This window comes from Nyctibius grandis, chromosome 7, assembly GCF_013368605.1.
Source record: "Nyctibius grandis isolate bNycGra1 chromosome 7, bNycGra1.pri, whole genome shotgun sequence".
Taxonomy (NCBI): domain Eukaryota; kingdom Metazoa; phylum Chordata; class Aves; order Nyctibiiformes; family Nyctibiidae; genus Nyctibius; species Nyctibius grandis.
Genome location: NC_090664.1, coordinates 30,842,839 through 30,866,684, shown reverse-complemented (window position 1 = coordinate 30,866,684; position 23,846 = coordinate 30,842,839). Strand labels below are relative to the sequence as shown.

At 36.9% G+C, this 23,846-nt stretch overlaps 1 protein-coding gene across 6 annotated transcripts in view; it reads right to left on the bottom strand.

Moving 5' to 3' along the window:
• SLC25A13 (solute carrier family 25 member 13) overlaps positions 1-23,846 on the bottom strand; it is a 101,341-nt gene that overhangs the window by 23,672 nt on the left and 53,823 nt on the right. For all 6 annotated transcript variants that reach the window (XM_068404506.1, XM_068404508.1, XM_068404505.1 and 3 more), the window contains 8 exons: positions 21,209-21,355; positions 19,504-19,642; positions 18,575-18,668; positions 18,322-18,406; positions 16,070-16,154; positions 15,467-15,625; positions 8,519-8,571; positions 7,420-7,500 (listed from right to left, as the gene is read on the bottom strand). In XM_068404506.1, the coding sequence (XP_068260607.1) occupies positions 7,420-7,500; positions 8,519-8,571; positions 15,467-15,625; positions 16,070-16,154; positions 18,322-18,406; positions 18,575-18,668; positions 19,504-19,642; positions 21,209-21,355 (843 nt within the window). The remainder of the gene's footprint in view (positions 1-7,419; positions 7,501-8,518; positions 8,572-15,466; positions 15,626-16,069; positions 16,155-18,321; positions 18,407-18,574; positions 18,669-19,503; positions 19,643-21,208; positions 21,356-23,846) is intronic.

Sequence of the window (23,846 nt, the reverse complement as noted above, 5' to 3'; positions counted from 1 at the left end):
AGTCAACTGTTTATCACATTCAGTCACACTGAACATCGTACACGGTCCCAGGCCTCACTCCTTGCCAGCTGCCAGATGCAGCTTGTTTTCCTGTGCATTTGCTAGCATCCATTAATCCTAATTAAAGTCAAGGTTCCTAAAGTGCTGAGCATTGTACAGACACAAAATAAAGATTGTTCCTTGTCATAAAAAAAAAATATAAATTAAAAACGCACTCAAGGGATGCAAGAATGGAAGAATTACCATCCTCATTGTATAATAAACGGCAGCTAAGGCACAGAACTATTCAATGATTTACTACAAAACCACATACTAACGCTAAGACAGAACAAGGCTTAGAAGCCTGATTTACGGAGTGCCACTGCAGTGCTTCAAACTACCTCTAAAAGTCTTGGTGTTTGTATGGCAAAAGATCCCAAGAGCATCAGATGAATTATGTTGAGCTGCTGCAGAGGTGATTTCACTATGGACGTGCCTGTTACCAAAAGAGCTACGGAGTAACAGACATCTGTCCAAAGTGACTGTTTTTCTTATAGATTTCAAAGGTGACAACTTTAATTACGTGGCACTGTATGTCAAGGGCAAAGCATACTGGGTTCTCAAAAGCTTGGTTCTGTGTTACCTTTTTTTCCAATAAAGCCAGGCTTCAAAAATCCAGACAAGCCATCTCATGCTATTTTGTGTTCTCTCGTCTGTGGTCCCACCTATACAGGATTCTGATAATGCTCTTCAGCAACGTGAGTTCGTATGGTAAATACCTTTTCTTCAGATCACGAGGAGATTTCCAGAGCCCTCCATCATCTGCTTTTCACTACCCTGACCAGGTTAGCACAGAAACAGCTTTCATGCTGCTCAGGCAGAACTGTGTTTTAATCCAGCTAGTCTTTCTTGTCTTCTGAAGACAGCCTTCTCTTGGTCTGGCTAAGGTTTTACTTTGGGCAGCTCAAACAGCAAATGCTGCTAGAATCACAGAGTCTTGTTAACGTCCAAATGTACATAAAATGTAAAGCAAGCTCCTTCAAACGCTCACGTAAAAGTGCTCATAAATAGAATTGCAATTAGCCTGAATAGAAGTACATTCCTCCTACTGCTTCAGACAGATTTCCAGGACTCTGATATAAGTTATGACGATTGTCCTACAATAGCATATTAATGACCTGGCTGAACAGAAACAAACAGGAGTATGGTTTGTTTATAAGCACTGACCAAGTCTGCAGTGGGAAAAAAATTAAAATTGTGGATTTGATATTTTCCACGTTATAGGTAATTCAGTTCTCAGAAGCCTAGCCAAAAAATCAAAGTGGAGCCTACTTGATTGGCATTATAAAAGCAATTAAGTTACAGACCTGTCAAATATGTTAACATTTGGCTCTGTCTGCTCTACTTGTCTATTTTGACTAGTTGTAGAATCATTTAATGATTTACAGACCTTTCAAGTCTTAAGGCATGGTAACTGTATTAAAACTGTGACCCTTATTTCTTGGTCACATCATAAATTACTGTGACATCATAAATATCTTCTTTTTTCTCACAGAAAGCTAGATTTTAATTCCTGATTTGAGTTTGAGGCTTTGTTGTTTTTTTTTTTTTTTTTTTTGAACCTGCATTGGTAAACAGTAAAATATTTTACTGCCAATAAAAGGAGTAATAGGAGAAAGGGATGTGTAATAAAATATAATTGTCAAAACAAATACGTGTTTTAAACTGTAATGTATGTTCATAAAAAATTTTGCAGTCATTATTTCTAGTATAATAGGAAAAGAAAAGAATATGTTTCAAATGGAAAGAATATCAAGTATGTTTTTTGGAAAATAATGGGCTTTTTAAGAGTTCAGAATTGTTCGGTTCTGCAATCAGAAACATAACAACGTAAACCTATGCATCCCTCCTTGTTTTACAGTTTGAAAAATTTCTTCTCTCTTTTTTTAAGGGGAGAAGGGAAATGAAAAGGAAGAGGAGAGGGGAAGCAGAAGGGGAAAGCACCTCTAATTTGTTATGGAAAAATAACTTTGGAAAAAAAAATTAAAATTATATTAACTAATCCAAAAGGGAAATTCAAAATAGACTGAAATCATGTTCTGCGTAACTCCTTACTGCTTTCAGGAAAGGCCAGTTTAAACAGGTATGACTGGGTGAAAATTTCAGCAAGCTATTTTTTAAAAAATCTAAACCTGCAAGGAAATGTGGGGTGAGGTCAAAGAAAAGCAGGAACTTTACACCAGGAACTTCCCCACCCTTTGGTACAACCTCATGTAAGGGTTATCATGTTACTGTATATTGCCTTCCCAAACTTCATTATAAGGCTTAAATCTAAGATTAGCTGAAAATTAATCAGAGACAATTAAAACAGAGCAGTGTTGAAATACAACAGGTTTGGAAATGTGAAGTTAAATTTAAGCCCAGATATAGCTGGGGCTTTTTGTACCAAAAGTTTACTATTAGTTTAAATTATTTTCAGTATGCTGAAAATAACTACAATTACAGTGGTTCAGAGGATAAAACTACACTTTAAAAATATCTAATTAATTATAGCATATTCTGTTACATTATATTAATTATATTAAATAGACTTTAAACCTAATTAATTAACAACAAACTTTACGTAAAACGAAAATAGCTTTAAATTTAATCAAGGAATAAATATATTAGGAGCTTCTGAACTTTTCCTTAAACAAGAAATGTGAACGTTGGGCTTTTACACATGCAGGTAGAACTCCTCTTAAAAGTAAAAGTAATGGAAGTTGGATTCCCTGACTACAGGGAGAATAGACCTCTGAGAATAAATCTGTTACGAGTTCAAGAGTTGTATGCCATTTGCTTTCAAAGCTAATATGAGCAATCATCAAGAAGACCATCATTACTTAACTATCTCAATAAACTATACCAAAACTTTTCTGTGTGACAGCAGTTGTTCTTTTCTTTTTCAGATATACATGCAGAGATTTTTTTTTTCCCCTGGCATACATAATGCTCAGTTTCATTTTACCCCTAGCTCAGCCTTCCTTGCCAAATAGAATAGAATTTTATTAGATTTAGGTTTCTGAATAATGAAAGCAAGAATGACACCTTCAGTCTCCTTCAGCCTACAACTTAGAAATGCCTGAATTTTTGCAAGTAAGAGATCTAAGAAGTTTGGGAATTACAGTCCATGCACCCTCTACCTCCACTGCAATGCCACAGAGAAAATGCAGCTCAGATGTGGACTTATCTTTATTACTCTCTGAAATGTGAAATAAATGTTGTAAGTAGCTTAATAAAACTATTTGCACTGGATCAGTTATTTGGCACAATTCATCTGGAATTTCACATCATATTCCTTTATAAAAATTAATTCTGGACAGGATTTTGCACTTTCTAGATGAACTCCATCTTAACCATACCTAATTTTTATGTTCCATAGCAGAGTTGAGGTTGTCCAAGCAGGTCCAATATGTTTTAACTTTATTACGATTACTATAAAGTCTCTAGAAATATGCCTAAAATTGTCTTGACAACTTAAATAAAAGCAGATCTGTACGGGGTCTGTAATTGTACTGTGCTACATGATTTAAACTGGCTAATAGTGAGCACACACTGAGCAGCTGGGAAGGAAAAGGTTGTGCGTGCTCTGAAAGAGGAGGGAGAGCAGAAAGAACGGTTAATAAAGCAAAATGTTTTTCTCTTTTCTTGCTGAAACTTAAGCCTCTGATTTACCTATATAATTGTAATTGTATTACTATATGCAGACAAACATATATTATATAGCTATTTCTTTTTAGTCATGCTATAATACTACTTGTTTTTGTTAATATTTTCTATGTTTTTTATGATCACTCTTTATTTTGCATCTTTGCATCTCTTTCCCAATTACCTCCACACACACAATGTAAATTTTTCAATTAAATGTGGAACTGCTTTAGTTAAGGAACTAAGCAAAATGACTCTCACATAACAAGCTTAGTGTTAAAGGCAACACCTCAAAACCCCCAAAATAATATTTATGCCACTTTTACAAACAGTTTTCAATTGGTTAATGTAACTCAAAAAATAAGAATAATGTCCAGTGCTGTATCAAAAAAATCAGGTTACTTTTAACCGAAGCTTTTAAGTGAATTAAATTTAAAAGAAGCAAGCAGCTAAACTCGGTATGACTAGTGATTATTTTTTATTTAAAATATAATATAAATTGAAAACCATAAAATAAAACCTTACAGAAACTTCAAGATTATTGCCACTGTAAAAAAAAAAAAAAAAAAAATCAAGTTGTACTTACAGCTTACCCAAGATCATCCTTTTATTAAAGAAACCCTGAAGGTAAGTTACAGCATTAGCAGAAATCAAACCTAGCATATTTGTGCACTTTTTCATTCCAGGAGGTTAAGTCAGATTTGTGGTTTAGATGCTCAGCAGATCTTAGCTCTACAGTATCATTACACTATGTCTTGGAACTGAAGCTTTTTACTAGTCTAATAATGATAAGGGATATATAGGAGTCGCATGAGTGATGAGAGTCCTAAATGCACGGCGGAGACCAGAGTTCATGGTGGGTGTCAGGCATTGTGCAAATCTGGAAGTTACATAGATTTTTATGGGTAACAAATACCATAGTCACTAGGAAAATTTCTTTCAAAGAAGATGGAAGTTTTGAGTTAGTAATTTACATAACAAGCCTCCTTAAGATTTTGTATAAAAATATAAAGGTTATACTTGTAATTATATTCTTGGGGGTCTCAAAAAAAAAATCTCAACCAACCTATCACTTTCATCTTCACGTAATAAAAAGCTATGAAACAGGCTGTTAACTGAACTAAGTGCCACGAGGTCATGAAGTAAAAGATCTATTTTCTTCTTTTCTTCCTTTTTTTTTTTTTTTGGAGAGAAAACAGTTTACAAAACAGAAAAAGACTTGTTCAATGAAACAATCAGCTTTAGTTACAAGTGCAAAAGTCAGCCATGTGTACTAATTCTCAGTAATTATGATGCAAAGCGAACTCCTTGGGGACTTAAAATTTTGTCAACGCCTGGCAATGGCTGGGCAAACAGCGAGTGGAGCTACTCAGGTGATACTGACCTCTTCAAAGCCCTTTGTGTTCCTGAACAACCCAAACCATCCAAGGATCTGCTCGATCCTCCCTTTCTTAGGCATTAATGCTATACTGTACTCACAGGGCTGGTATTTAAAACATTAAAATCTAGCATGCATCCCAGCACACGGCCCTTGCATAAGCAATAAATACGCTCCAAAGAAACAGAAGCAGAGAAAGAAAATTTAATATCTGTGTTTGTAACACAATCACAGCCGAGAATTAGATGTGGGGAGCGGAAAGGTGATAGGGCAAGTGTCTTGTATAAAATCCATCCTAGTTGGCTGCCACCTTTTAGACTCTTAACACATCATGAACTCCTGTCTTCCTGCCTCCTACATAAGCGATAACTACATTGTGAAATGAGGTAAAAATCCAAGACCGAAAATTTTCAAAAGCATTCAACAGTGTCCTTACTGTTTCCACTGTGAAATCATCAGTTTCACTTTGGCTTAAACGGGGACAAAAAGTTAGGCCAATACAATGCTGAAAGCTACAGGGAAAAGCCAGTCTTTGGCATCTCATATTTTATGCATATGTTTACACCATGAGAGAAAAATTCACCCCAAAAACTAAGGCACCACTTGTAACGAGAGTCTCTGTTGCTAGTCTAAATTAGGTTTAAAATTATAAAAAAAACCCAAAGACCACCTGCAGAAAAGACAAGTTGTAACCTATCTACCTGGCACGAGACTATGCCCTTAAGTGGAACACTCCAGTTAAAAGAAAACTCAGGGCATTCTGCCACCGCACGTCTACTGCTACAACTTTATGCAGCATCTCATTGTTAATATATATTTCACATACCAAATAGGACAAGCCAACATTTACAGCACGTTTAAAACGCATCCCAAACCACCTATCTCTTAAAGCAGATCCTTAGTTTACAATGAACTGCTGGCAAAAAGCTTGCTGCAGCATTCTCATGAATGACAGGTCTCTGTAAAGAGTGCTTTTTGTACTGCATTAAAAAATTCACAGCAGTCTGTAAAAATAAAAACTCTAGATCAAATGACATTTTAAATGAAAATTTTGCTGAATTCTCTATGGCTGCTATGTTCATAAGACATTTTATTAGTGTAAGGGGCAAATACTTTTTACTCTGCAAGCACTTTATTGCATTTTTCCTTCATTTACAGCATGCTTTTTATTTAGGGCTTGAGAGACCCACATTCTTCTCTCCCTCCCCTTCTTTTTTTTCTCCCCTGAATGCTCCTAAAGTTACAGAACAAGGGGATCCTACCTGGCAGTCTACAACAGGTCAGTGATCAAACAGAAGGAGCAGTGAGACAGCAGCCAAATCCTGCCCCATCTCCTGAGAATTACAGAAAGCCAGGGCTTCTCAGCCTGCAATGCAACCGAGCCACTGCACCCTGAGGCTCAGATAATCGTAGTATGCTCTCTGCAAGCACACACAGCACAAATCTCTGCACCTACTGAGGTTAAGACACAAGCATTTATTTTTAAGTTGCTGCTCACTGTAGTTTTCAACACAGGTAGAAGCTGCTTGAAAATGTGACCTCATCTGTCTTATGACAACAGAAATACGAACAGACTGAAAATATACCAACATTGCTCTGCCCCAGTGATCAAAGCCGGTTTAAATAAACAGTGTTTTTTATCTGTAAAGTGCACTGGTCTTTGAACAACTATTCATTTTACCTAAAGTATTTACATTTGCTTGAACAAAATCAATAACAGCAGATAAAGTAAGCTGTAATATGAACAGACAGAACCAGACCAAACCGTGAAGTGTTATCATTTACCCAGTAATATGCCAGTTGTTCATTAAGATACTACTTTGTGCAAGCAAAACACTCTTAAAAACTTAGTGGGTTTTAAATACAGTCTACATTCAGGAATGCATTATGTACTGAGTTAACATTATACAGCCTACGTCTGCTATGAACTCAAAGAAGCATGAGTAGTTTTTGCCATTTCAAAAAGTCAGTATCACTGCAAAAAGTGAAAATTAGTGGGCGCAACAACACACCAGGAAAGAAGTGACGTGGCAGAGTGGGTGCCACAAAGCAGTAACTAATTATTAACTCTGGAAAGGTTAGCATGAATCCTCTTTGGGTCACAAGCTACAGCCAACGTGAATAAAGACACATTCTTTATTAAGGAAACAAACTCCAAGCTGCAAGAATTATACAGCGCAGTTAAAAGGCACAAAGCACAGAAACATTTACCCTTTCATCAAGAACGGCCGGCCTATCTAGGAAAGAACTGAGATGCTCTAGTAGAGTCTGCTCTTGAACCGGATCTGTGGTTAAACAGAAGCCTTAGACCACATACTTACTCTTACATAATGCACTTTCATTAATGTCATATGAAGGAAATTAAAGATACTTACACAGCCACCAGCAAGAATTTCTGCAGCCAGTGGGACAGAGCCATCTTTAGTCATAAACTTATCTCTCACAAAATCATTAACCTTAAAAAACAAACAGTTATGAAAGCTGATAAATTAAAAGGCTGGAGAAAACACTCATCAGCTGCAAATTCTGAGCAACTGAAATTGCAAATACATCCATGAAGCTACCAAGCTAACAGATATCAAAAAAATCTTAGATTTTATATGAAATATTGTAAAGCTGACTGTTTTTCTAACAAAGATTTTCAGCATAATTAAATTATTTATTATTGAAAAAATATAACAATCACTAATTAAATAACATAATTATCTGAAAATTAATGATAAAATCATTTAAGATTTTAGAAATGCTTGCTACATTTACAAATCTAAATATAATTCCAAATTAATATCAGAAGGTTCAATAGTAAGTGTTAACACAACAGCAATTCAATTAACAGCATTAAGTACCTTTCTTTTTTTAAAATGCATATTACTAGCTTTGGTGAATAACTAATTCATTAACATTGTGTTATAATAAAAAATTCTTCAGTGTCTTAAAATCATTCAAGAAATAACAGAAGTAAAACATTTAGGAAAAAAAATGCTGCAACAAGTTCCTTTCTTACCAACATTTCACTACATGCTCATATTATCTCCTGTTGCGCTAGAATTAAACATACAGGAACCACGTGGAGATACAAAACCAAAAGCCCTCCAAGTCCAATAAATAATTATTCATTTTTGCTAAGAAGTGAAACCAAAGGTCTGCACTACTTACAAACAAGCAGACGAGTTGGACAAGTTGAATAAGCTTGTTATATTTTGGAGCGAGTCCAAAAAAAAGTTTTCAGTAAGATTCTTAAAATGTGCATGTATGTATCTGCACGTGACTTGTACACCACTTGTAATGTTCACAAGTCAGATATAAACAGTTGCTTTGTGCTTTTTGTAATTAAGTTTGTATCAAGCAAAAATGATGGAATACACTCTACCACATTGCTGACGCATTAAGGATAAAAATCCTTAACGTGCTAATTGTAATTAGATGGACTTTACAATGTGGCAAAATGTGAAAGCAATCCATTTGCAAACTTACAGTAAGTTTTATGGCCTTCTCTGGTGCTACTCCTAATAGCTGCGGTAACAGACCTGTAACATGGAAATAGAGAATTCAATGCATCGAGTAACTTGGTATTAACTAAACAAATCAACAAATATACGTAGAGATCACCACACAGAAACGGGCAATTTTTACAGCAATTTTGTGTTATTATATTTAATGAGAGTACTTAAACATTCCATTTTGAGAACAAACTTTGTGCTACCACTTCAAGTGCTACCACTGCCTATATGTACTTGTTTCTTTAGCTTTTTAAAATCCGTGATATTAGCTCACTTTACGCTTAAACACTAATACAGATTTGCCAACTATGTTTCAGTACTCTGTCCTAAACTAATATTTATTTTTTGCATCTTCACACACAAATTCAGACTTTCTAATTAATTTTGTAAGATATACGATGCATCTGCTCCAAAAATTACAAGCTCAGTACCTTTTTCTGGCAAAAAACAATGGCATTAGATGGCAGGACCCAAGGGGACAGGAAACAAAATAATGCAAAACATTCAAACATGTGTGACTGCATTCTTGAGCTCTTTGCCCAGCTAACTCACCAGTTCTTAAAACAAAGGAAGTTAGTTATGCTGCTTTCTACCCAGGTATGGAATTTCCTATTTTATTTTGTTAGAAGCGATGCGCTATAGAACTGGTAGTGGGACTCTCTGACCGCTGGCTTCACTTGCTTGAAGTGAACGGTCGATTTTTTGTAAACTTTTGGACGACACAACCTAAAAATACGCACAACTTACCAACTAAGCCTGGGGCTAGAATGGTGTTGCAAGCATTCATCAGCATAATGAAATTAGGACACCATTCAGAAATGTAAGAAAATCACCCCGACTGGTGTTCCTGGTGCAGACCCCCTTTGTTTTAGTACCTCAGGCAGCTCCTTTGGGTACTTTCTACAAAGCCTGACATTTTCACCTCTCCATGGTTTTACTCTTGGGGAAAAAGACAACAATTAAAGTTCCATCTCTAAGAGCTAACTTGCCAAAAAGCATCTTCCCAAAGAGCTAAATGTCAGAAGAACAAAGAGAAAAATGTACATCCACTGGATTAGTGTATTATTCTCTCTAGCTACCATCCATCAGCTTCACTGGTTAGTACTGATGCTCTTAATAAGGAAATTATGTTGGAGAATAGCACCATTTGGCTTGTGGTAGCAGGAGGCCCAGCCATATTTAGATACTAATGCCTTTAAAATTTTGCACGTGTATTAGCATGTTTTTCAAGTGCGAAAGAGTAATTAATTGCATATACAGCTGATGCACATATATACCTAACATCTACCCAAGACAACTATGAATTATGATCACATGGCTGAATATTCAAACAAAAGAATACACTAACACTAAGTTCATATACAGTTGCTCAAAAAAAAAAAAAGAGATTCTGCAAAGTAAGTTAAACTTCAAAATTTGAATTTCTTTAACAGGTTTAGTTGCACAGGTGACTTGAATCCAGACTTCAATGGAAAAACATTAAGACAGTCAGAACTGTGTAATTAAATATTACATTTTCTGCAGTACTATGAAGAAAACACAAGGATATATAATGAATAGGATTTTTTCAGTTTTAGCCTTATACAGACAAAATTATCTTTGTAACTGCTATGATATTTACGTCTTGCTAGAGGACATGTGTGGCTTTGTATAGACATTATGGCTAATGAATTTGTATCTTCAGAGATTAAAAAAACATTCCACTTACTTTACAAGCACACTATCTGATCCTAAGCCTAATCCAGTAGAATTAGAGCAGGTCTGCAAGCAGATATGTAATTCCAAAAGAACCTAGAGATCATTAATTTTAAAATCACATATACATATATTACTATACCTTAGCTATATATAACATGACTTTGAAGTTATATTGTATTAAATAAATTACAGAAAAAGGCATTCTAAAATATCAAGACATAAAATTATAAAAATAGTCCAGTCAGAGATCTGTATGAACATCCAGTTTTGGAAGCAACGTAAGCAGGACAAATCAAATTCATTTTCACTAGACTGATCTGAAGATGGCCTTTTTATCATTAGTCATTTTTCAGTTCTTAAGACTTTGCATTTGTAAAGGCACTTGCAAAATCGCAGGAAAAACACGTTTATCTTGGCACAAGTTATTTTTTTCCCATCTGGTCCATTCTTTTTGCACTCAAATCTGAATGGGACTGTTACGACTCAAAACTTTCCATAAAGCTTCAATGTAGAAGAGAAAGATTAAATAGAATAGGTAGAAGTTACAAAAAAACAGACCCACCGCCAAAAAAAAAACAAACCCAACTGAACAACCAAACACCCAGAGCATTTTTCTCTCTCTACTCCACATATGATTTTATTGTATAAAAGTGTTTTGTAAGCTTCATTACAGATAATTCTGTGTATGTCCACTGCAAGATAGCACACAGTATTCTAAAAAAGGTAGCATTAATTTTAATATTACATTTTATAGCCTTGCCAGATACCAGCTCAGCCCACTGTCTCCAGCAGCTTAGGAAGGTAGAGGGACTCTTTGTTTGCTCTCATACCTACGTAATAAAGCTATCTGTAAGTGGTACCTGTGCATTCTATACATTATGACTATCAAAACTAAATTATCTTTTCTTTATTCTTTTGATGGGAGCCCTGAAACATTGTTGAAAGATGTCTGAACATGATAGAGATGACAAGTTTTGGAAGAAAGAAAGCACATCAAGGGACACATATGAATATATAATTTTTCTGTTGGGGTTATCCTGACACGCTGGGAATTTTTCAGTGTTATTATGCATTACCAGATCAGCAATATGACACACACACAGATGGGGGACAGGCTTAGAAATGTCTGACTGTCTAAAAATGTACGCCTCTTACAACATCAGAGAATAACATTTTGCACATAGGTGGCCTGCTAGTTTAGTATACAGCAAACGTTATTCAACCCATTTTTATATATCCAAGGCCCTTTAGCAGCAATTACCACGTACCACTTCATATTTCACACACTGTCGTAGTAGGACTCTACGGGAAGGTGAAGGTATATGCGAGAGAGAGAGCACCGAGAGCTGCACTCAGAGTTTGCGACATTATACGAGTCACTTTCTGAAAGCAGTCTGAATACATTGTGAATATACATGGAAAAGCTCATCCAGCTCAGCTGCAGTGATGGCATCGAGTAAAAAATAATCTTACTTGTCCAAAGTATTTTTTTCAGATGTCTAACAGTGAAATTTCAGTTTCACACTGTGTAACGGATGTGCTTTTCCCTTCATATTAGAAAAACCCACTGACTGATGGAGTTGTTGCTCAGTCTAGGTAAAATATTTAAAACCATTTGGACATCTGATAGAAAGGCAGTAATACTGCCAAATTTTTCTACTACATGATTCACACAATAAATTGGACAATTAATCACCAGTTGCCATTCAAGCACAGCTCCCTCAGACTGCAAATGGGGTATTTCTTGAACATTTTGTGCTTTGACCGAACTTTGGGGTAGGAATAGGCTTGTACTTCCATTCTACAAAAATGGTACTTCATTGCATACTTCTGAAGGAAAGCTTCTGTCGTGGTCTTGTTGTAGCATTAGCATGGGAGTCCACTAGTAATAATGAATTTGGATGACTAAAATCTAAGATTAGAAGGCATCTGGAGTCACTGGAGTGCTAGAAGCACCATTGGAAGAATAAAACTAACAAGTTTCTTAACAGTTAATGATCACAGATAACGGTGTCTTCTGCAGCATTTCCTGTCTTTTTCATCCTCTAGAAGTGGCATTAGCAGTATGGCTACTGAACACCTTCAGGAGCTACATTTTATCTCTGGTACTTAAATTTCCCACAGAATTTCTATCACATATAGGTTAAATAACCTCTATTACATGCACTGCTTAAGACTGTGAAGCATTCTGTGACTCATTAGGTGGACTTCTGATTAAAATGATATTAAGAAATGTAGGTGACCTCAGCAGTTGGAAGAGATGTTGGCAAATCACAGCTTCCAAAATTTTCTTGTATTTGCATACATACAAATACCTGTGAGTTTCTAAATACGTAGTTCAAGGATAAATGTAGACACAACAGTAAATTATAGGTATGCAAGATGAGGATTCTTTCCAGCCATGCTGAGAAAGAGACAGATTAAAAATTTATCTCAGATGTACAGTCTTAAAAAAACCTGAATCTAGTAACACAGCATTCAAATAATGCATATTGTAAAAATTCTACAGAGGTTTATATCATGTTTGGGTTTTTTTTTTGCCAAATCAAAGTATCTTCTCAGTGGAAACACTGATTATCCTTAGAACCAAATTCACATTAAACAAAATTTAGTGCTCTCTTTATATCCACAAGATGGTGTAATTTATCCTTATCTGAGATGGTGGTTTAGAACATGGTGGTTTTGCCCTTTTCAAGTTCGGAATAAAATAATGATACAAAAAAGAAAAATCAGTTCACTTCACCAGATGGAAATATGTGCCTTGCATTAAAAATATCATCTGAAATGGCTGAGTTCAGAGTAGGGTTTATAATTCCTGCTTGCTTTCTTGCAGTGCGGCATGACAAAGAGACCACTGCTCCAAATGTTTCTACTATAATTTTCTTAAAAGGTTTTGCGTCGCTATTCAGCTAAGCAGGAGAACTCGACCAATGATTACTCCCTCCTCCGGTGGGGAAAAAACCCCACGTTTACTTAGCTCTGAACCTACTACCGTGTAAGAAAGAATACCAGTTACCAATGAGCAGCCAAAAGTAATGTACTCTGTAGTCTGTCTTACCTAGCATAACATTTAAGACTAGAACGAGACGATTCTTGCTATATCTTTACTGCATTAAATTGGGTGAATATACTAAACTATAAAATGTTCCTTTCAAATTTTCTTGTCCTCTCAATCTTAACCAGAAACCTTCATTCTGCACTCAGTCGCTCAACTTTCTTCAACACGACCTCCTTAAAAATCAACCAACAGTCTGAATTTACAGAACTGCACAGAGGAAGCTCCACATTTTTAAGGAGTTTTCTCTATTTGACTCTTTAAAAAGAGAAGTTAAATCAGGATGCCCTTTAAGTAGAGAATCTGTAGAAATGCAGGTCTCAATTTGCATCTGAAATGATGGTGTTCTTTGCCATCACACAACCATCACACAATTTCTACTATATAATCCAGAAATGAGATTATTGCCCTGGGTTTAGAAGTTCAGCTCCACCAAACTGTCTGAGATTTCCCTATTCAGTACTCCTTTGGAGACTGAAAAGTAGTAAACGGGATGGGGAACAGAAAGACAAGCTATACTGATGGAAGTTCCTAAAGTTCCCCAAATTTGGCAATGAAAAAATCACTCCAAAACCATGACAAGCAAGTAGAGTTAAGAATATGCATTTATGCCATTTCTGAGGTTTGTTTTTCCAGGTGAAAAAATCACTGTGCTTCAGAGTTTCAATGAGACAGAAGCAGATAATAGTGGAATTCTGCATATTTAGTCTTTCAGGATCCTGGAAGAAGCAGACACACATTTGCAGGGAATACATTTTGTTCTTTAGCCAATAACTGGGACTTTTTACGATTCTGATTGCTATAAATCCTTACACAAAATAGAAACCATGTCAATACCCTTTATTAAATTACTAGGCCTACCCAAAAAATTGCCTCAAACTCAGTCAATAATAACAGAGCCTTCCCATCTCCAACTGTGCTGAAATAATTACAAGTCTGTATTTTGTGGAGGAGCTACTTAGCCAACTTAAGAGTTGGTTAAAGAGTGCACATGTATCACACCACTTACTTTTAATGTTGGTTCACCCATTGTCTTATGAACTGTTAAGGTTTTTTTTCAGGTGCATATAGCTTTGCCAGATCATAACAATATTTTACTGAAATCCTCTGTTCTTCATTCCTGACTCAACTCCTAGCAATTAATTTCTGTCATTACAATATTCTTATTTTCAAGAGTTAAAGTTTCTAAGCAAGCTGGCTAAAGATGAAATAAGTAATGCAAGTTTCAAATCCTCCCCAATGAATACGGCAGAGGGGGATAAGAGATCTCAATAACTGGAATACCAGAAATATAATTTGCTTTATCTCTGTGACAGAGAAGAACTGCAGTCTCATGCAGTTCATGATTCTTTATGACCACTTCTGCGTTACTTGAATTTACACCATTGATGCCATAACTGGGACAAAGATAAAACAAACAAAGAAAAGCCACCATATAACTGCAGGCACTTACCTAAGATAGCCAAAGTGAGGATGACTTACATCCTGAACAGAGTAAATTGAGCTTTTGGAGCTTCCTCCATTGACTACAAAGTGAGCTTGGAACAGCTAACTTCATAACTTGGGTGTATTGGTTATGTATATTAAGCTAAGGGGGTTGAAACCCAGCTAATCTCTCTGGCTGACTCAACAGTGACAAGCTAAGAACAGGTATACATAAAACCTGATAAAGATGACTATTCCCAATGATTAGTGAAGCACATGCAACTGGTTCAGAGAAACCTTTTTGTCATAAAAGATATCACAAAAGGAGATCTGGTTAATAACAAGGTACCATATTTTCTCTATGTTTTTAAATAGAAAGAAAACAGATCAGAAAGAGCACTGAAACAAAAAAACAAAAATGGATGATCTACCTTCCACCAAAGAGGACAAAACATCCTTGGTACTAAGGACTGCTAAGGAAATGAAAACTTGACTAACAGTATATTTTTGCTGTTGTTGCCCTATTGCAGATGAGGAAGGAAAGGACAGAAAGGTCCTACAGAAATGTTCTCATTACAATGAGATTTTAATTATCAAGAAGTTTGCAAACCTTTCACCTATAGCAGAACAGAAACAAAAGCACAAACCAGGCAAAACTTAAGTCAAAATAGGCTTAAAAATCCAGAGTTCCACTGAACTCTTATTAGTATCTTATCATTAGTATATACCACCTTTTAAACTTACCTCTATAAAGCCCAAAGAAACCTTCGTAACGTAGCACTTTCTTGAAGCAATCAAAGCTGTTTTTATACATAAGTTCTCCCACAAAAGAGCCTGTAGAGCGCTGGTTTTGCATTCGAGTTTTTACCAAATCAATTGGGTAGACTGCAGTGGCTCCAACAGCTGTGTAAGAAAACATTATTTTGCATTTGCAGTGTTTGACTGCAACTGTCATCTGCCACATTTATATCTCAAATACCAGTTGTGTCTTCTTTTCTCCACAATATATTCTGGATACACTAAACTACCTCCCACAGTTTTAACCAAAAGCACTTCCTGGCTCTACCTCATTATTAATCTGATTCTTCTGAAACTGGTTTGGTGATAAATCAGATAGCAACACCACCTGCAAACTCCAATGGTTCGTAAATTCCAAAACTCCTGCAGACCAGATGGCCTCTTCCCCTTCCATCTTATAGTCATCCCATCCCTTAGACATGGCTTCAAGGGAAAGACTTAGAAGCCTTCTACACTTAAGTGAAAGGCAGAAGGGAAAGAAGGGCAGAAGAAAAGAAGAAAAAACCCAAACAGTGAAGATGAATATTCTTTTGCTCAGCCATGACTAACCTCCAGCAACTGAACCAAGGGCAAACCTGTATGCTGATTCTGCAATCTGGATGAGAACAGGTCGAGACACATCACCTGGAGCTTTCTGTCAAGGCAGGATTTAAAACAAAAGGATAGACAAGAAACATAATCAGAACATGGTATTTCATGAGAGAACATCTCATGATCAGACAGAAGTAAGTATAAAAATACCTGGAGAAAATCCCACAATACACTGAGGATTTTGTTTTCAATTATTATTTATTTTCCACTGATTTCTAAGCGCCATATAACGTAGCCTCTTCAGATTGGAATGGCAAAGAAATGAAAGACTGATACTGCAACAAAATTATACAACTCCAAATTCAATGGTCCAAATGTGCACATGAGGGCAGCAAATTGCATCTTAAGTAACTAATGTTCTACAGCTAAAAGCAACTCCAGTTTGGAATTTTTTTCTACTGTCACCAAAACCAGGTATGCCTATTACTTCTCAGGCTATCAAAACAAGTATGCAAGCATTGTTCACAAGTATTACCTAAAAAAAATAAGGTTTCATAAAGCATCCCCACAATTTCATTTTGCTAACCGTCTATGAGTGCGAGGTTCAACCCAATGAAAAATAAATTTCAGAAGTGCTCCAGATCTAAAATTGCTATCTAATGAAAGAAAAGAATTAGGAAAACAGAATTTCTGCAGGGACGTTAAGTCTTCCATACTTACTAACACTTTTTGTAATACTTTTTTTTAGGATACTACAAGTAAAAGGACAAAATAAAAACACGGATATATTTTTTCCTGAAAATGTGTTTAGGTTTTAGCTAATATTCCAATGTAGCTGGAGTTGGCCAAAATATAAATTGAAGGTATCAATGTAGCTGAAAATCTTTTCAGTCTCAGCATCAAGCAGCTGACATTAAAAAGGAGCTGGATGGAAAAATGAAAAGGTAAGACACATATGCAGAAGAAATTGTAAGATTTAAGCAGGTTCATATGTCCTAGCCTCTTAAAATGGCATAAATCATACGAGCAAAGACAGTGGCCCCAAAGGAAAAACTGAAGAAGCTGCTACTTTCACCATCGCATTTTTGGCTACATTTTACTGCCACCTATTGTAACTTAGGTTACTTGATGCTCAGTCCAATGCAAATGCTTTTACCTCCTTTAAGAGTCTTCTAGGAATAGATGGTGAGCTTTTGGGTGCCAGCTCATTTGGATCCACCCCAGCATAGTCAACACTTAGTCACTGCTCAAACAAACAGAAAACCGCCACCCTAGAATCTGTCTTGGAGCGGTGGTGGGGGTGTTCACATGTAGGGGAAGCAGGAGAAGAAGAAAGAGAAGCAAAGGAGACGCATGTGCACACACACACACACACAGAGGCCTGGCTTATGGCCTGGTAGTCCTAAAAATGTAGCCTGCATCAACTCATTGTGGTCAAACTGGCGTCTCTGCACAGACTCAGAGCAGGAAAAAAAACCCAACCAAAAAACCCTTAGTCTCATAAGACACAAAGTTAAGACTGCCTTAAAATAGAGACAGAAAAAGAGAGAAACAGAAACAGAGGGTTAGTTTTAAATCTATCTGTATAGAAACTTCTATCAATAAAAATATAAGATAAGCTAAAATAATATGAAAGCTAAAAAATCAACAGGTTTGACATTTAAAGATCACTCCTATTTAATTTCATCCATTTTCTGTTATATCATTGAAAGTCAACATCCTTTAGTTTTTGGAAATGCAGAGAATATTAATGCTTTTACTGAAACTGTGACAGTAGACTAAAGATAATCTCTCCTCTTTTGATATTCAGCAGAGCATAAGGCAAAGCAGAGAATACTCTGAAGCTGGGAATGTGCACGTGTGTTCAGAACAACGGCTGCCATTTAATAGGCTAGATGCTGAATTCACCATCCATATTTGAAGCAGGAAGTCTTCTTGCCTCATTAAAAAGAACACAGAGCAATAGAATCACAAAACATAAACACCTTAATTAAGTATACACTAATATTTACTGAATGGCTGGATGATACTCATGTACATTTTATCTTTTTAAAGTAAATTACATTTAACCTGTCAAAATGCAGCCCAAGAGCAAAGGGCATAGAGAAGAGAGAGAGAGGACATGACACAGGTTAAAAATAAATCCTAACAAGAAGGTATTCCAGAACACAAGAGAAAAGCAACTGAGCTGACAACACAGAAGGAGGTTGGCTATCTATTTACCTGGCACTGGAAACAGATAATAGCATCACACTGGCTTCTGTTCTTACCTGCCTCTGAGCCTCAGCCAGGTTGTAGGGCAACGTCCCTTCCTCCAGAGGAGCAATTCTTTCAATATCAGCTAATGTCATGCGCCTGAGGAAATTAATTCAGCTTAGCATTTGCTTAGAGATGGGTTTTCAGATCACAAAAAGTCACCAGCATGTGACCACTACACTACCCTCTCCTGTTCCCCAACACCACCTCCCACTCCACTTCAGAGGAGGGAAGGAAAGAGAGGAGGACAGATAAATCTCCACTTACCCCCGGGGCTCATATAGATCTGCTAACTGAAACAAGATGTCAACTTCCATGGGTGTAACCTGACCAAATTTCTGAGCTGCCAGAACAAACTCCTCTGCAACAGAATAAAAATACAGAAAAAAACCCCACTAGTCAAACCAGAACAAATAAGCCAGAGCATCCCAGAGTTGCATTATATTTCAGTATTAAGTAGAAGATGCTGGTGGGGGAGGAAGAAAGGGAATAAAAGTGACCCACCACAAAAGCATTCTTGCCACTACATAGATATACCTTTTAAATGGTCTATCCTTCACGCAAAGAAGTACAGCTCTCTGGTCTTAAAGCTTAGTGCTATCAGCAGGATTTAAGACATTTGACATACGGTATCAATCAGTTGTGGGTCAGAAGGAAAAAAAATAAAATAAAAAGCAAACAGAAAAAAAAAAACCAGGAGTCAAGAGATGTGGAACTTTTCATGCATAGTCCCAGTAGGCCACATTAACGAAACTTTGGCGTTGCACAGGGAATTCTCTATAAAAGTGGTTAGATATACCAGATAACATCTTGTTCCAAGCTTGTAGATCAGCTTACTGTGCCGCCAATACAAGTTTATGGAATTCTTCAACTACCCTTGAAGGTCACTTTAATAGGCTGCCAATTTGGCAGGAGTCCTAGGAAGTTTTTTAAACTTTTAAATATCTTTACATACTTTCCTCACCCTGCCCCCACTGTCAGTTTACTAGGACCTTTTCTGATTGAAACAAAATGAAAAACCTGGAGGGTGGACTCCAACAGGAGTGCACAAAACTGAGTGGCGTACAAAGGAATGCTAACAAGGCAGGCTTTCTCCCCCTCCCATTGATTTAAAAGCATACAAATGAAGTCTTTCCCTCCACCCGCCCCAACCAAATGCCCAAGGAAACTTCCAGACTGCAAACATTTCTACCAACCCTTAGTGACTTCCACATCTTTTCTATTTCCAGCCAGAGTACTGTAGATCTTTCTAATGAGCTCCATGTTGTTAAGGAGAGAATTAAATCCATTAAAATAGGAAAAGCTGACCTGATGGGAAGTGGTACCTCCAGCAGCCTAGAGTAGAGACAATAAAAGAAGAAAAGAGAAAGGAGACTGTTACAAGGCTAAGAAAAATCTTGAAATAAAGGTTTTCAAACAATGTTATTTTACAAGAGCAACAGTAGCACAGGGTTGTTTTTTTTAAAAAACTGCAAAATAAAGAAAACTATGGAAGATTCTTATGTTACTGAAACTAATCATGACCACAATGTAAAACTCTCCCTACCCTACAAACCTAAACAAATACATATGCAGGATTATAACAACATAACCAGTAGTAATTTACAAAGTTCAAGTTTCAGTACTGCTTCAGTTGGAAATGTTTCATAAGTTGGCTTATTTCTAGTAATGAGGAAATCTACTTCTACATGTAAAGTATATTACTATACAGAAAGTTTCAACAAAATCAAAACATATTCTGAAAAAGGTCAACTGAAACATTTAAATTCACATGCATTTCAAGTCATGGAAAATCAGCAGTACGCTCTCAGGCTTATATCAGGCAGTCAAACAAAATGGGAACAATAAGGTTCGAACAGTTATTCATTCTCAAACGAGAACTGAGCCTAAACCTTTATTTTAAAGTGGTGTTGGGTCTGCACACAGAAAAATTATTGGATCAGTTCCCTATTTAAAGCATAAGATCGGTGATCAAGCAAATTTCTGAAAACAATGCATAAGCTTGCCAAAATTTAATTGACCTTGAGGGAGAATCAAAAATCTTATCTTACGTTTTATGAGAGAGTATACGACCCGTAACAGCTGATAACAAAACTGGGGAGAGAATCGAGGAAGAAAGCATAAGGTCTCATTGTCAGTCCCTAAGTCTTCTGGCTATGCTTTTTGCTGTATGCTTCTCCCAATATTCTGTCCAGAGTTTGCAGTTCTCATCACTTCACACATCTCCCTGGAATTCTCCCTTGCAAATCAAAGAAGAGACTTCTTTAACCCTGGATATGGCCAGACTTTGGATTACTTGGGAAGTGCTACTACAAGTTCCCAAGATTCGAAACTGTGTTCAAAAGGAAATGTATGGTTTTTTTCCTTCAGTGAAATTGCAGAATTGTAATACTTAATTTGGTTTATGCACTTCAAGCTGAAAAATGTGTACACTCAAGTGTAACAACTATCAGTTAATATATAGTGAATGTCCTTGGGTGATGTTCCAGTTCATACACTGTCCCAGGTGCTTGGACATCACACTCAGGAGTTTAGAATTGACAGTACAAAGGAAGTCCTTCGAGTATGGCTTCCTAAGTGGGATGCAATGGCATTTTGACATATTTAACACAGTCTACTATGATGGAATGACTGGAAATAGTCAGGCAAACTCTACATTTGTAGGCCATTACTAAGGTACATCTACCTGCTTTGTCTTTTGTCTCAGGAGACCAGGAACATTGAGGATACATATTCTGCAATAAGGGTTAACTTTCATATGTGCAGATAATAACTGCTAAACTTAAAAACATGCATCCACAAGCTGGACTATGTGCCATATATAGTGGCTGAGGTACATAAAAAAGGAATCCCACATCTGTATCCCAGGTTTTTCCCAGTTGGGATATCAGAACTACTCACGGCTACTAGACATTCTTCTACAAATGGTGTCAGCATGTGTGGCCGGATAGTGACCATAATGTCCCTGAAGTCCATAGCTGTGACTCTTCCGGCCTGAGCATTGTCTCTCTGCACAAAAGCTTGTTTTGCATGTTCTAACTGTATCTCCTGAAAACATACAGAAAAAAAAGAAGTTAGGTTTAAAATCATCACCTTAATAGTTAGATTTTATATAATGCAATCCTACAAGATATCTCATACTTAACAAAACACAATTACATGTAATCTAATTTTAATTAGATATTGTACGTGTAACTTTCAGCCTTTTCTATCAGTGGCATATATAGTCTCTATCATTGAGCTCAATATCTAGGACAACCATCATGATTTCTGTGCTGTCTGGACATAGGTCATGCAATTCATTTAACTGAGAAATGGAGGGCACATACCAACACAACAGTACAGGTAATCTCCCACTCGTGAACATTGAAGTGTTCCATGATGTGTATTATCCAGTTTATTGCATGTGTCACAGCAGGTCAAAATACTGTCTGTAAAAGCGTTTGCTACTCCTTGAACGAGGACAATGCAACCATCAGAGATTTCCACATAGACACCCACTAATCTTGAAAGCATTCCCTCAAAAAGCATCCTCATTTAAAACATAAAGTTATTTGTCTACAAAAGACACCAGCAGTTTAATTCAGAACTCCTTGTATTGCAACTGATTAAAGATCAGTTCTCAATATTTCAGCAGTAGCAATGGGCAGAGATCAACGATAAGCATTATTTGATGCAACCACCTGATAATCTCATTTTGTGATTCAAATGTGCCCCTGAAAGAAGAGGGGATAAAAAAGGCATTTTATCTCTCAAAACTCTGTCTTTTCCTACTGTGACCTTCACCCCTTCTTCACAAATTACTGTTAGACTACTTTTTTATTTTTTTTATTTTTCATTTAAAAGGAACAATCCTGCACAGAAAGTAACTTGATAATACATATGAACTTTTTGTTCAGTTCTACAGGTTTGCCAAAACCAGAAATACCTTTTGGTGATGCAGACAAACTTCCCAATCTACATTTCTTTGCTGAATTGAGGAAAACAAATCATTGCCATGTCCTCCCTTTAAATTTCAAGGCTTACAAAAACTTCACTGGAAATACAGCGCTTAGTCTGAACACATATTCATTATCAGTTATTCAGAAAATGAAATCAGAGCAAAAGTATGTCAGCAATACTAAGCAAGTCTTGCAGTGCACCACAACACTATCCTATTATTTCCATTATATTTGCAAATATATGCCTTAAAAGTCATATTACGCCAAGGTTAGGGCTAGTCAAGAATCACCAGCACGATGTATTCACAGTGAATATGATCTCCTGTAAGTTGGTATTTATCTCACAGCAGCATTCAAGGGAATAGAGACTGAAGGGTGAAAGGCAAATTCAGCCAGCGTAGGATCAGAGCTGCCGGAGGCCTGCAGCCACCATCCCTCCTTCTGCTCACGCCACGGCCACCGATGCACGCTGCCACTGAAATAATTTCATTTCAGCCTCCTGATCTCTCCAATTTTAGTCCTAATTTCTAATTAAAACACTGTACCCTGACCTGAAAGGTATGATGAAAACCTCCTGCCACACTAGGCAGGAGGAAAGAGCTGGGGGGGAAGGACTGATCAATGTTTCAATACTGCGTTTCACTCACAGAATTATTCAGAAATTTCAGCTTTTGATGAGAAACGCTTGTGGGGGTTATAATTTGAAGTGTTACAATTTCAGTTCTGTCACGTTTCCTTTACATTACAGCCCCCTGTGTGGAGGTGTTACAATTCAGCAATAATATTCACTCTGGCTGGATGCAGCCGTGTAAGTTCTTGCTTCACTCCAATTGTGAGTATAATTTCAACAGAAATTTGGAAGCAAGCAATTTTGTGAGGTTTACGGTGGGAGGAGCACAAGAACACAAAAAAACTCTGTCAGCTTGAGGCAGGCAGCTATTTGGGAGGCAGAGAGCTCTGAAGAGGATTTAGGTATAATAACTCTCGCATCCCTAAATACTCACCACCTGGCAGGTGGAAACGTATGAACAACTGAACAAAAATGTTTGTCATTAAGTGGCAGCATCACCAAAGAAAAAATAAACTGCATTTAGGAGAAGGATTACATGGGAAACTGTAAATGTTGCTTTCTTCTCCTTCTCTCATTCAATTTATTTTAACCACTGAAACTGCTGGCAGCGTCATGCTGGCAGAACCCAGCACTAAAATGTAGTAAAAAACCTGGACACCACTTGCAGAAGTCCAATCTGTTACCATCTGTGTACACCCGACAGCAAGTTTGGAGCTACATATACTACCGGTGGGGCCTTGGCTGACAGTGATGTCCCAGCCACAGAAGCAAAGCGGGGCTCATGTTCCAGAGATATATGTTAAGTGCATGTTTCTTGTCATCACCCAGCTAACTGCAAAAAGGCTGTTAGTACTACAGTTGAGTACAAGCCAAAACACTCCATCCTCTCCTTGCTAACGCGATTCCTTTCAATATCTTCTTGGTACATGTGGAACCCACTAGAGTGAAGAATTATCCCACTTGGTTCAACACATGGTCAAGGACTCAGTGCTGCCATTTGCCCATACTGTTGTCAGCTAGGAAAGAG